Genomic DNA, 12272 nt, shown 5'->3' on the forward strand with positions numbered 1-12272 from the left:
TATAAAAATGCCACTGACTACTGAATATTTATTTTTGTAACCTGCTACTTTACTGATTTAATTGATCAGTTCTAACAGTTTTTTGGTGGAATCTTTATGGGTTCTCTATATACAGTATCATGTCATTGGCAAATAACGAGAGTTTTACTTCTTCCTTTCTAATTCAGATGCCTTCTATTTCTTATTCCTCTTTCTTGTCTTATTGCTGAGGCTAAGAATTCCAACACAGTGTTGAAGAGGAGTGGTGAAAGTGGGCATCCTTGTCTTGTTCCTGATCTTAAGGAAACTGCTTTTAGCCTTTCCCCATTGAGTATGATGTTAGCTGAAGGTTCGTCATATATGGTCTATATTATGTTGAGGTATGTTCCCTCTATTCCCACTTTGCTGAGAGTTTTTATCATAAATGGATGCTGGATTTTGTCAAACACTTTTCTGCAACTATTGATATGATCTTATGGTTTTTATTTTTTGATTTGTTAATGTGGTGTATCACATTAATTGATTTAAGGATTTTGAACCAACCTTGCATCCCAGGAATAAATCCAACTCATGGTGTATGATACTTGTACTGCTGAATTTGGTTTGCTAATATTTTGTTGAGGATTTTTGCATCAATGTTCATAAAAGATATCGGCCTATAGTTTTCTTTTTTTGTAATGTCTTTGCCTGGTTTTGGAATCAAGGTAATGGTGGCCTCATAAAAGGAATTGGGGAGCCTTCCCTCTTCTTGAATTTTTTGAAATAATGTGAAAAGAATAGGTGATAATTCTTCTATGAATGTTTGGCAAAATTCGCCTATGAAGCCATCTGATCCAGGACTTTTGTTTTTTGGGAAGTTTTTGATTACTGATTCTATTTCATTGGTGGTAATCGGTCGGTTCAGATTTTCTGTTTCTTCTTGACTCAGTCTTGGGAGATTGTATGTTTCTAGGAATGTGTCCATTTCTTCCAGATTGTCCAATTTGTTGGTGCATAATTGCTCGTAGTATTTTCTTATGATCCATTGTATTTCTGTGGAGTCCACAGTTATTTCCCCTCTTTCATTTCTGATATTATTTATTTGAGTCCTCTCTCTCTTTTCCTTGATGAGTCTGGCTAAGGGTCTGTCAATTTTGTTTATCCTTTCAAAGAACCAGCTCTTGGTTTCATTAATCTTTTGTATTGTTTTCCTAGACTCTATTTCATTTATTTCTGCTCTGATCTTTATTATTTCCTTCCTTCTATCCACTTTGGGCTTTGCTGTTCTTTTCCTAGTTCTTTTCATTGTAAGGTTATATTGTTTATTTGAGCTTTTTCTTGTTTCTTGAGGTAGGCCTGCGTTGCTATGAATTTCCCTCTTAGGACTGCTTTCGCTGTGTCCCATAAATTTTGAGTCGTTGTGTTTTCATTTTCATTTGTCTCTAGGTATGTTCTGATTTCTTCCTTGATCTCATTAATAACTCATTCATTGTTTAGTAGTTATTTAGCCTCCATGTGTTTGTGTATTTTCCTGTTTTTTTTCTTGTACTGATTTCTAATTTCATACCATTGTGATCAGAGGAGACGATTGATATGATTTCAATCTTCTTAAATTTATTGAGACGTGATTTGTGTCCTCACATGTGGTCTGCCCTTGAAAATGTTCCATGTGCACTTGAGAAGGATATATATTTTGCTGCTTTGGGGTAAAATGCTCTGAAAATATTAAGTCCATCTGTTCTAGTGTATCTTTTAGGCCCATTGTTTCCTTGTGATTAAACAACCCAATTTTTTTTAAGTGGGCAAATGATTTGAATGGCCAACAAGCACATAGAAAGTGCTGAATCACCAAGGAAATGCAAATTGAAACCTCAGTGAGGTTTTGCTTCATCTCCCCGGGAATGGCTTTTAAAAAGACTAGCAATGCCAGGTTTTGGCAAGAATGTGGATGGGCTTTAATCCTGCACTGCTTCTGATATGAATTCATATTACATACTAGGTGCTCTGGAAAAAGGGAATTATGCCTTACCGTTTACAAAGCACTTTTATATTCGTTTCCTATTTTGATCTCCAAAATAATTTTATAGGGTTCCTTTTGAGTAGGGTCTTTGAAGAGAGAACCACCTTAATCATCCCTGCCTAGCATAGACATAACTATACCTAGTTAGGCTACCATTGTGAAATTGTAATTACTGAGGCTAATATACTGGCTTTCTATTTATTCTTTTTTACATTTATAGGGAACCTGATATACAGTCAGAATAACTTAAGCATCTTCCTTCAAGTACCAAGTAATACGTATTCTAGTTAAAATGACTGTAGTTCTTAAAATCCAGCTCTTCCACTGAGCTAAAATAAGTAACTATTCAGCACAGTAACTATTGCCAATGGAAAAAGTTTTGAACTGACACTGTCAAGACAAGCAGAGTCCTTTTTGTCTTCAAAGACAAATTAGTTTGACTGGATTTATTTTTGCCCTCTAGCCGTCAGGGCCTCATTCCAGATTGGAGCAAGACTGTCTTCTTATTTCAAGGAGGCTGTTAAACCTGGAACAGGTGACACATTGTGGCAAATCACATGCTCTGGTGAGGGCTGGGGAAAGTGAAATTTCAAATGATAAGATGCCAGAATGAAAGCATCACTGACTCTGCAGCAATGTTCTACAGACAAATGGGAGTAAAAAGTAAAATCAGAAATGCTGTGCAGAGCTTAACCATGATTAATCATTTCTAAGTCTTCTCTGAGTCATTCACCTAGAGGCTTTGATGGACCCAAGGCAAAATCTACAACTTTTACTTTCATTTAGTTTCATATATATAGCTTTGCTCTGCAACCACAGAGAGAAGGCAGGCTCAAAACTGTACCCAGAATGGTTTGAGATGCAAACATCACCTCACCTCAGAGATTGCAAGACAGAACTTTCTGAGTTTTCTTACCTCACAAGAAGGATCCATTTGAGATGGGTCAGATGCAGAAGGGTGGTCCAAATGACTTCTTAAAATTGTCAGTGACAGCTACAGAACTCTAAATGGTGGTTAATTTACTTACGAGCATTTATATATTAGGTTTCCTTAAACGAGAATATTCCCATTAAAAAATCAAACCAGGCCCTTTATCATTAAGGTAATTGGTATCTATCTAGTAGTGTGGAAAAGAGTGAAGTCATGGTGTAGTGTGGTACAATTATATGAAAATGTGCAAAAGAACAAGTACAAAATAAGCTGCTAAGAAAACTAGGAAAGCCAAGGGAGATGTTTGGGGTTGATTTTAAGACCAAAGCATGTGCAGGAGGGTGGTGCGATAGTCCCACCTACCCACAGCCTCTGGAGCCGCCAGCAGCCAGGATTGTGGAGGAAAGGCACTGAGCTGCTGGCTTGAGGAAATGTTTCCTCCCACACTTTTCCCTCTGCCCCCAGAGAGCTCCTCTACACACTCGTGTTTGAATTTCTTCCTGTACCAACTCCGCCATTTACTGTTTTCCACATCTGGCACACCTGTCTCAGAACCGTTAGGGGGATTAAAAGCTGCATCACACGAGGTGTGTCTGGCACAGTACCTCACTCACTAAATGAGGCCTCCATCAGCCCACAGCCCTGGGAGGGAAGCCTTGCTCCAAATCCCCTGCTTCCAGGTAGTCATCCCAGGAAAGCAACTCAGCATTTCATGTGACTAGGCCTCAGTAAAAGTTTATTCGAAAGTAGTAAAGGCCACCTGTTTCTGAGTGCTCAGAATTGCCACTCTTGATTCTTGCCCCAATGGAGCTCACTGAAGCAGTGTGGGCTTTGAGCAGGGTGTCCAGAGACCAGGATGCTAGAACCAGTTCAACTACCATCTGAGTATGGAATGTTGAGCAAGCTGTTTGCCTTGTTCAACTCCTTCCACCTTATTCATGAAGTAATGCTCAGTCCCCTTCAACATGCATCTGTATTATCTACCACAGAGGCCTGGCCGGGCGGTGGGGAGGGGGTAGGGGCGGTGGGGGGTGCAGCTGGCTGAAGGTTTAGGGACTGAAATGTATGCAAATTTACATAAGAGAAAGCCTGGCTTAAACACCTGTTTCCCTTCCTCGTTCTAGGCTGCTAAACCCTATTTTCTAGCACCATCTGGTGGCCACATCCATAATAACAAACTCTGTGAGCTGAAAGAGCTTGTATAAAGCAGAAGTTCCATGGATTGGTCTCAGAGGGTTATGATACCCTCAACCCCCAGATATAGCATGCAAATTTGTATGTACACAAAATTTGCCTTATTCTGGTGAGAAGGGCTTTTTATTAGATTCTTAGAGGTTTATAGTTCCCAAAAGAGTGAAAATCACTACTATAAAGGAATAGTGATTCTTTACTTCCTGCCTTGCCCCCCATGAAATCCTATGAAGAATCATAAGGTAAGAGAGAGAAAAGCAAACTTGGATCCCTACTTGCTTAGAACTTCACCCTCCAATTTTCCAAGGCACCTACATGGAACACAGTCCAGTTTAAAAACCACACTTATAAAGCCAAAGGCTTATGAAGCTTCAGAGCCAGATGGACCCTTAAGAGCTGCTGAGACCCACTAGGTCACACCTTGGGGAGGGGGCTTGGTGCAGCTCAAAGAGCATATTAGAGGCAGTACTGGAGCCTAACACAAATCCCTCCCACTCCCACATCTTTAAACTGCTCAATTTTGCCTTATTTCTCACAGACCTAAATTTTAAAAATAATAAAACTTTTCTATCTGGAATATAGTTCCCAAACAGGAATATAGTTCCCAAACCATTTTTTCTATAAATATTTAGACTTCTGGAAAGAGACAGTTCTCCCTCTAAATGCCTCTCAACAAACTGTAATACACAGTATAAAATAAATCTATAGCTTAATGTTTGAATAGTTCTTTATAACTTATAACATCAACACCCATTTAGCTGACTTATTTTACTGTGGGAAAGCTGAGACTCAGAAAAAATGACTTAAGGGTTCTTTCTCCTGTCAGCCTTCGTATTCAAATGTATATATTCTGACTTAAAATAATGAACAAGTGGACAGTATAACTGGTTTGTTGATATCTGTTGGGAGCGGGGTAGGTAAGACCAGCCCCTGCTAATCAGCGATCTGGGGGGAGGGAGAGGGATGAAGGCTAACACTGATTGAACATCTCTGTACTAGAGAGACTGGAGTCTAACTTCTGAATAACCTTCAAAGTATGTTTTTAATCACCATTTTTGCAGATGCATAAACTGAAGTTCAGAAAGAGAAAGTGCCTTGCCCAAGGTCACACAGCTAATAAACTGAGATAAGCAGGCCTGCCTGCCTCCTCCTCTATACCAACAAGCTGCGCAGGGCTTTAAACATGTCAGCTAGCCTCCCTGGGTGGGCAGTCCTGGCTTCCTCTAACCCCGCTGCCCCTTCCCTTCTTTCTCTCTCTTAGGAGTGCCAGCTTCTCTCAGGGCACCAGGGCCTCATTCCTCATGAGGAGTGACACAGCCGTACAGAAACTTGCCCAGGGTAATGGACACTGTGTCAATGGGGTCGGTGGTCAAGTCCATGGCTTCTATAGCCTCCCCAAGCCAAGCCGGCACAATACAGAATTCAGAGACAGTACCTACGACCTCCCTCGGAGCCTGGCCTCCCATGGCCATACCAAGGGCAGCCTCACAGGCTCGGAGACAGATAATGAGGATGTGTACACCTTCAAGACACCCAGCAACACCCTGTGCCGGGAGTTTGGGGACCTCCTGGTGGATAATATGGATGTTCCAGCCACTCCACTCTCAGCCTACCAGATCCCTAGGACATTCACGCTGGACAAGAACCACAATGCCATGGCAGTGGCCACTCCCGGGGACTCAGCCATAGCTCCTCCACCTCGGCCCCCCAAGCCAAGCCAGGCGGAAACACCTCGATGGGGCAGCCCTCAACAGAGACCTCCAATTAGTGAAAACAGCAGATCAGTTTCTGCCGCTGCCACCATTCCCAGGCGCAATACCCTCCCTGCGATGGACAACAGCCGACTTCACCGAGGTGAGTGTAAGCCCAGCTGAGACCCAGGAGGAGAGGCAGGTAGCACAGGGGTTCTCAGTAGTTTGCTAGTCCTCGGTCATCCATGCTAAGAAGACTTAGAGACCACCCAGGTCACTGATATGGTTAAGGCATCTTCTACTCAGATCCCTTACCGGTTGGTCCTCCAGCACTGGAGGCTCTTGGTAGACTCCCACAACGGCAGCAGTAAAGCAGACCCTAATTCAGAGAGCTGATATTCTCCTGAGGGAGATGGAATCTTCTCGGTTAACCACAATGCAACATCTTATGGGCTTGGAAGTCCAAACTATAGTATTTTATTCATTTATAAATGAAACCAGAGATTGCGAAAATAAATTTAGAGGACCAGTCCAATCTGCAGCCAAACCTATGTGGACTAGCAGACTATCAAAACAAAATGAGATCTTCAAAATAGTTTTCTAAGCCACACTTAAACCTTGGTTTAAAGTCCAAACTTCTATCTGAAGTATCTAAATTCTGTTGCCACTGTTTTCCACGTAGAGTATTCCAACTCTGCATATAATCTCCTGTTTGATGAAAATGCATAATAATATTAATTCTTTTCATTTTGCTTTGCTTCGTACCTTGCGAAGCCTGTAATTTTATCCGTTCTGTTATTCAAGCCATGTAGTGACCCTGAGAGTTTGGTGGGACAAAGCCTCATTGTCTCCATTTCACATGAGGCCCATTGTAGTTAAAAGGCTTTTTCAGGGTTGCAAAGTCAGTCAGTGGCAGAGATGGGACTTGGACACAGGGTCCTGACTCCTGGTTCAGTACTCTTTGTAGTCTTTCAATCCATCAGCTATTTGATCAACTACCCTGTACTTTGGAACTGAAATGATAGAGACACACAAAAAAACATGTCCCTACCTTTCAGAGAGCTCACATCTAGTTGGGGAAATAAAATCGACATGTAAAAATTAGTCAAGTAACAGTATTACTATAGTATTGTATAAGTGATGGCTGGGGTGAGTGGGACAGGTGGTAAGTGCTATGAGAATTAAAGGAAAGGTGCATAAATGAGGGCAGAAGTGGTCAAGAAAGGATTCCATGTAGATGCTGACACTGGAGCTAGATCTAAAAGCCTGGGAGGAATTTTTGAACTGGGGAGTGATATGATGGAAGTTATACTTATCATTGGGAATTGAGAGTAGTATTTTCTGGAGTTTCAGTGAGACCCTGAGCAACACTGGTGAGTGTCTGGGTGAGTGGCAGCACACAGGTCAACTGTGAGTGCATCCAGATCTTCCTTCCTATGTCTAGCTTCTTCCTGTGAGTCCTACGAGTACCCCCAGCGTGGTGGAGAAAGTGCAGGCCGGTCTGCAGAGTCCATGAGTGATGGAGTCACTTCTTTCCTGGTGAGTGGGCTTTAGCCAGGGGTCCTCAGGCCACCTAGGTGGGTTAAAGGTCACACCCATGGAACTAAAAACACAACCCAAAGGGCGACAGCATCTCCCTCTTAAAACCCTGCCAAGCTTCTTGTCTCAGTTCAGAACCCTGGGTTGAGTTTTTAGAAAGTAAGAAACAGGTATCCTGGTTTGGAAGAAATGTCTGTACTTAGATATACTAGACCAGGGGTCCCCAACCCCCTGGCTGTGGACTGGTACCAGTCCGTGGCCTGTTAGGAGCCTGGCCGCATAGCAGAAAGTAAGCAGCGGGCGAGCAAGTGAAGTTTTGTCCGTATTTGCAGCCGCTCCCCAGCGCTAGCGTCACCGCCTCAGCTCCACCTCAGATTATCAGACAGTAGATCCTCATAGGAGCATGGTCTCCAGTGCCAAAAAGGTTGCGGACCGCCGTACTAGACTACAAGGCTCACCAACCCTGTGGGTAAGCAGGAGGGATCTAAAATACAGAGGACGCAGGCTCTGGGATGAGGGATCTAGGGCAGCATCGTACCTATGAGGTCTCATCTGGAGGAGGGAGCTGTGGTGCGAGACTATAGACAGGGATGGTGCTCAGAGTCAGGCTCAGTGGCAGAATTATGGTTTGAGCACAGGATCTCCGGCTGTCCTCTGGACAGGGCTGACCATAGTTCTGCAAGGTTTCAGGCCCCAGCTAGCAGACTAGACCCATGGAAAAGACTGAAAATTAGGTAGCCAAAGCAAAAACAGCTTAGTTGTATGTCTGGACAGACAGCGCAAGAGTTAAAGGAAGGCTATAGCCAAGGTTGCTACATTGCACACCCTGGCAACTCCGACTGCAGCTTGGTGGTCATATTGAAAGCTGGACTGAGGAAACACAACTGGTCCAGCCTTCACCTGCCAGGGCCAAGGCTGCTAATGTGCTCTTTGCCCAGCTCAAGGCCTGAGATGCTGACCTCCCAATGGTGGTCTGGACTTGAGGTGGAAGGCGGGTCCTGAACCAAACCTATGCAGCCCATGGCCTGTGCTACCCTCTGCCTTAGGCATCCAGAAAGCTTTGTGGATCCAGCCACCAAGGGTATTTCATACAAAAGATTTATCAGAAATTCTAAGTGAGTCCCAAGAGATCATGGACGCTAGAAGAGACCCACAGGTTGCATTTCTTCCTGTCTCCCTTGGTTGTCCAAGGATCTGCCTTAGAGCTTCCCAGTACAGGTCACTCAGTCATGACTTTTCTTCCCTTGTATCTAAATTCTCACCTACATCTTGTTTCTTCTTGCTAGTGACAGCTGTATTTCTTTCACTGTCCCTTCTAGCCAGGAAAAATGCTTGTAGGCCGATCGGATAGCGCCAGTTCCGAAGACAACTATGTGCCCATGAATCCAGGTTCCTCCACCCTGCTGGCCATGGACCGAGCAGGCGATAATTCCCATAGTGTCTACATCCCCATGAGCCCAGGGCCCCATCACTTTGACCCGCTTGGCTACTCCTCTACAGCCCTTCCTATGCACCGAGGCCCCAGCCGAGGGACTGAGATCCAGCCACCCCCTGTCAACCGCAACCTCAAACCTGACCGGAAAGGTGAGTCAGCTCTTTCTCTGTCTCATCTATGGGCAATGGCCAGGGACTATGTGCATTCATTTAGTGATCAAGTGGATCCTGAACTTCACTTGCAAGGAAATGGTAGCCTCTGGACCTAAGCCACCCCAAAGTCACACTCACACTCACACAAACCTCCAGATTCATCCCAGTGGTCTGGCACTCTAAGGATTGGCTGTTGGAGTAGGCCGACGGACAAAAGAGTATAGAAATTAGGACAGATTCAGGTTTCAACTCTGTCACCTGCTAACATGTGATTGTAGACAAATTATTTTGTGTCTGTGAGCCTTGTTTCTTCATTTGTGAAATGGAAACTATAATATTTACCTCCCAGAAGCATTGAGGGACATAGATAGTATATCTAAAAATGCTTTGTAATATATAAAATCTATTCAAGGATAAAGGGTTAGTATTAGATCTGGAGCTGGGCAGGGCCGAACTAATGAAGTAGTCTATTAAAAGATACATTATGATGCAGTAGAAAGGCTTGAGCATTCAAACCAGGTAGATGTAGGTTGGAATCCTTATCCAGCACTTCCTAGGTGTGTCTTTGGGCAAATCATTTAAATTCTCGGAACCTCAGTTTTCTTATCTGTGAAATGGGGATAGTAATTCCTGCCTCCCAGGTTTATTTATAAGGAAAGCATGAAGGACATTAATTTAGTCCATAGCAGATGTTCAGTAAAGTTAGATCTACGCTCCCTGCATCTAGACCAGGAAGAAGTACTGGAGTTCAAGTTCAAGGCTTGCCTCTACCTCACGCTGCTGACCTTAGATCAGTAGCAGGGATTCAAAGGGAGAAGTAGAATAACCTTTGGCAGAAATAAGCCCTGTTGGTTTGGCCAGCAGGGAATTCGGACCTTAGCATTTGAATCGAAGCCTTCAGGGTCTTGTGGCGTTCACCTTCCTCCACTCTAGGTTCCACAGCCCTGGTCCAGGAACATCAGGGAGCAGTCATGGTGGCCTTCTCTAATTCAGATACCATCTCTCATTTTTGTATAGAGTCACAAATCTGGGAAGAACAATCTGTTGTCAAACCCTGTGTCCCCATTTTAGATTCTGAAAATATGATTACCATAGATGCAATGCAAAGAATTTGTAATTTGGAATCTGAAGACATGACTTCAAGGCCTGTCAACATGGGCAAAGATTATATACCCTTGCTGAGCCTCAGTTTCCCTATGTAAAACTGGGATGAATTTGAAGGTGTTTATAAATATACCTGTGTGTTATGTGTAAGAATATATGTGTGGCATTATTGTTATTGGCTGATTACTCAACTTTCTGCGCCTGCTGTAGCAAAGCCAACACCACTTGACCTGAGAAACAACGCTGTCATCGATGAGCTCCCCTTCAAGTCACCTGTCACCAAGTCTTGGTCTAGGGCCATGTGAGTGTCTTTTTGGAAATGGGAGATTGGAACAGGGCCATTAGGGTTGGTGAGGGGACAAGTAGCCAAGCTGTAAATCGAGAAAACTACTTCCTGATGATAATGATGTCAGTAGCTGACCAGTCTCTAGATCTCATCTGTAAGAGGGAATAACTGTACCTGCCCTTTATCACACCTTCATCTGATAATGGAGTGTGAAGCTTTGAGGGCAGAGGTCTGGAGTGTGAGGGTCGGAGGCCCAGCTGGAAGCTGGAAACTTCCACAGGGTTAACTCTTTGTCTTTCCCCGACAACAGCCACACCTTCAACTCCAGCTCCTCCCAGTACTGCCGCCCCATCTCCACACAGAGCATCACCAGCACAGACTCAGGAGACAGCGAAGAGAACTATGTCCCTATGGTGAGTCCCCTGGGGTCCCATCTGAAATGACTCTCATCTGAGTTCCCTGGAACCTACCTCTCTGGTCCCTACTTCCTGGCTCAGCTAACTCACCTTGGCCTAGGGGCTCCCATTTTATTTGCGATTTCATTTGCTACTGCAAATTTTTCTTGAGCCACATATGTGACAAGCCCTGTGAGGTTGTCATCAGAGAGAATGAAGACATTGCCTCAGGGAGGCTGCAGTCTTAAGAGGCAAAGAAGGCCTGCCTTTCTGTGCCTGTGATACTATGGAGTGGTCAGTGCCACTGGAGAGGGCACTAGGGGAGTACACATGCAGGTCAGGCGATCATACTGGCTGGGGAGAGAGAAGGCATTGAGGTGGAGGTAGCCATTTGGAGGGGGAACATGGAACAGTCGTGAAGTATGGCCTAAGGCTGCGGGGCAGGAGGGTTGCACTGGAGCAAGATCATAAAGAACCTCAAATGCTTTCTTGGGAAGTATGGATTTTCCTGTGGGCAGGAGGGAGCACCAGAAGGTTTAGCAGACCAGGTGATTAGACAGGTGTTCCAGAATAGTCATCGGTGACAAGAGCATCCTTCAAAATTGACTTCCTTCTTCTGCCCTGTGAAAATCTATTAAGAGATCCTCCCTTCATTTCCTTATCCTGTTGTACCCATGATCATGGGCATGTATGTGAGTGTAAACATTTATTAAGTATCTCCTGATCGGTGGGAAACACACATGTGCATGACTCACTGTGGTAAAGGCCACAGCAGAGATATAAACACAGGCAGCGCATGGCAAGTGTCCTTCCTGAGATTGTCACTTGGGCAGAGAATAGCTGCCCGGCGCCTGATAGTTGCCGCATATTGAAAGAACAAACCAACCAACCAATAAAGTAGCCAAAAAACAGGAAGTAGGACTATTGCCTTCCTTATTAGGAGAGACTTCAGGAAAATCCTGGACAAGTTAACGTTGGTGCCTAGATGGAGACGGGATTCTAGAGCATATCATTTGAAGAGCTGCTCAAAGAACCAGGGCTTCATGGCGCCTGGGGATGGGGCCACTGTTCAGATCTTGGAGGAGCTGGGCTGGAGGGAGCACGCTGCTTCCGTGTGACTACCCAGCTCTAGGCATTGGGCGGGAGTTGGAGAAAAGCAGATTCAGTGCAACAGAAGACTGTACAACCATACTTCACTTCTCTGAACCAGCATTTTATCTTGGTTTTAAAAAATAAGACTAGTGATAATACCTACATCACAGGACTGTTGTGAGGGTTTAAGTGAGAACAGGAAAAGTCCCTGGCACAGTGCATAACTCTGAGTAGGCCTTCTGTGAGCTCATAGCTCTTAACTCCAAGAGGTATGTTTTTCGGGTGGTGGGTTAGTCTGTTTCCTAAACTTACTAACAGTTTTTTCCTCCTTGTGATAGCAAAACCCAGTGTCTGCATCTCCCATTCCCAGTGGCACAAACAGTCCAGCCCCTAAGAAGAGCACCGGCAGCGTCGATTATCTGGCCCTGGACTTCCAGCCGAGCTCTCCAAGCCCCCACCGCAAGGTGCCTGGGGCGGG

The 12272-nt window shown here is 44.4% G+C and overlaps 1 protein-coding gene across 2 annotated transcripts in view; it reads left to right on the plus strand.

The window, feature by feature from the left end:
* Positions 1–12272, plus strand: part of GAB2 (GRB2 associated binding protein 2) — a 49071-nt gene that overhangs the window by 34696 nt on the left and 2103 nt on the right. For both annotated transcript variants that reach the window (XM_023535538.1, XM_023535539.1), the window contains exons 3-8: positions 5362–5954; positions 7236–7330; positions 8650–8914; positions 10232–10322; positions 10618–10720; positions 12133–12258. In XM_023535538.1, coding sequence (XP_023391306.1) covers positions 5362–5954; positions 7236–7330; positions 8650–8914; positions 10232–10322; positions 10618–10720; positions 12133–12258 — 1273 coding nt within the window. The remainder of the gene's footprint in view (positions 1–5361; positions 5955–7235; positions 7331–8649; positions 8915–10231; positions 10323–10617; positions 10721–12132; positions 12259–12272) is intronic.

The sequence above is a fragment of the Pteropus vampyrus genome, unplaced genomic scaffold, assembly GCF_000151845.1.
Source record: "Pteropus vampyrus isolate Shadow unplaced genomic scaffold, Pvam_2.0 Scaffold141, whole genome shotgun sequence".
In the NCBI taxonomy this organism is placed as follows: Eukaryota; Metazoa; Chordata; class Mammalia; order Chiroptera; family Pteropodidae; genus Pteropus; species Pteropus vampyrus.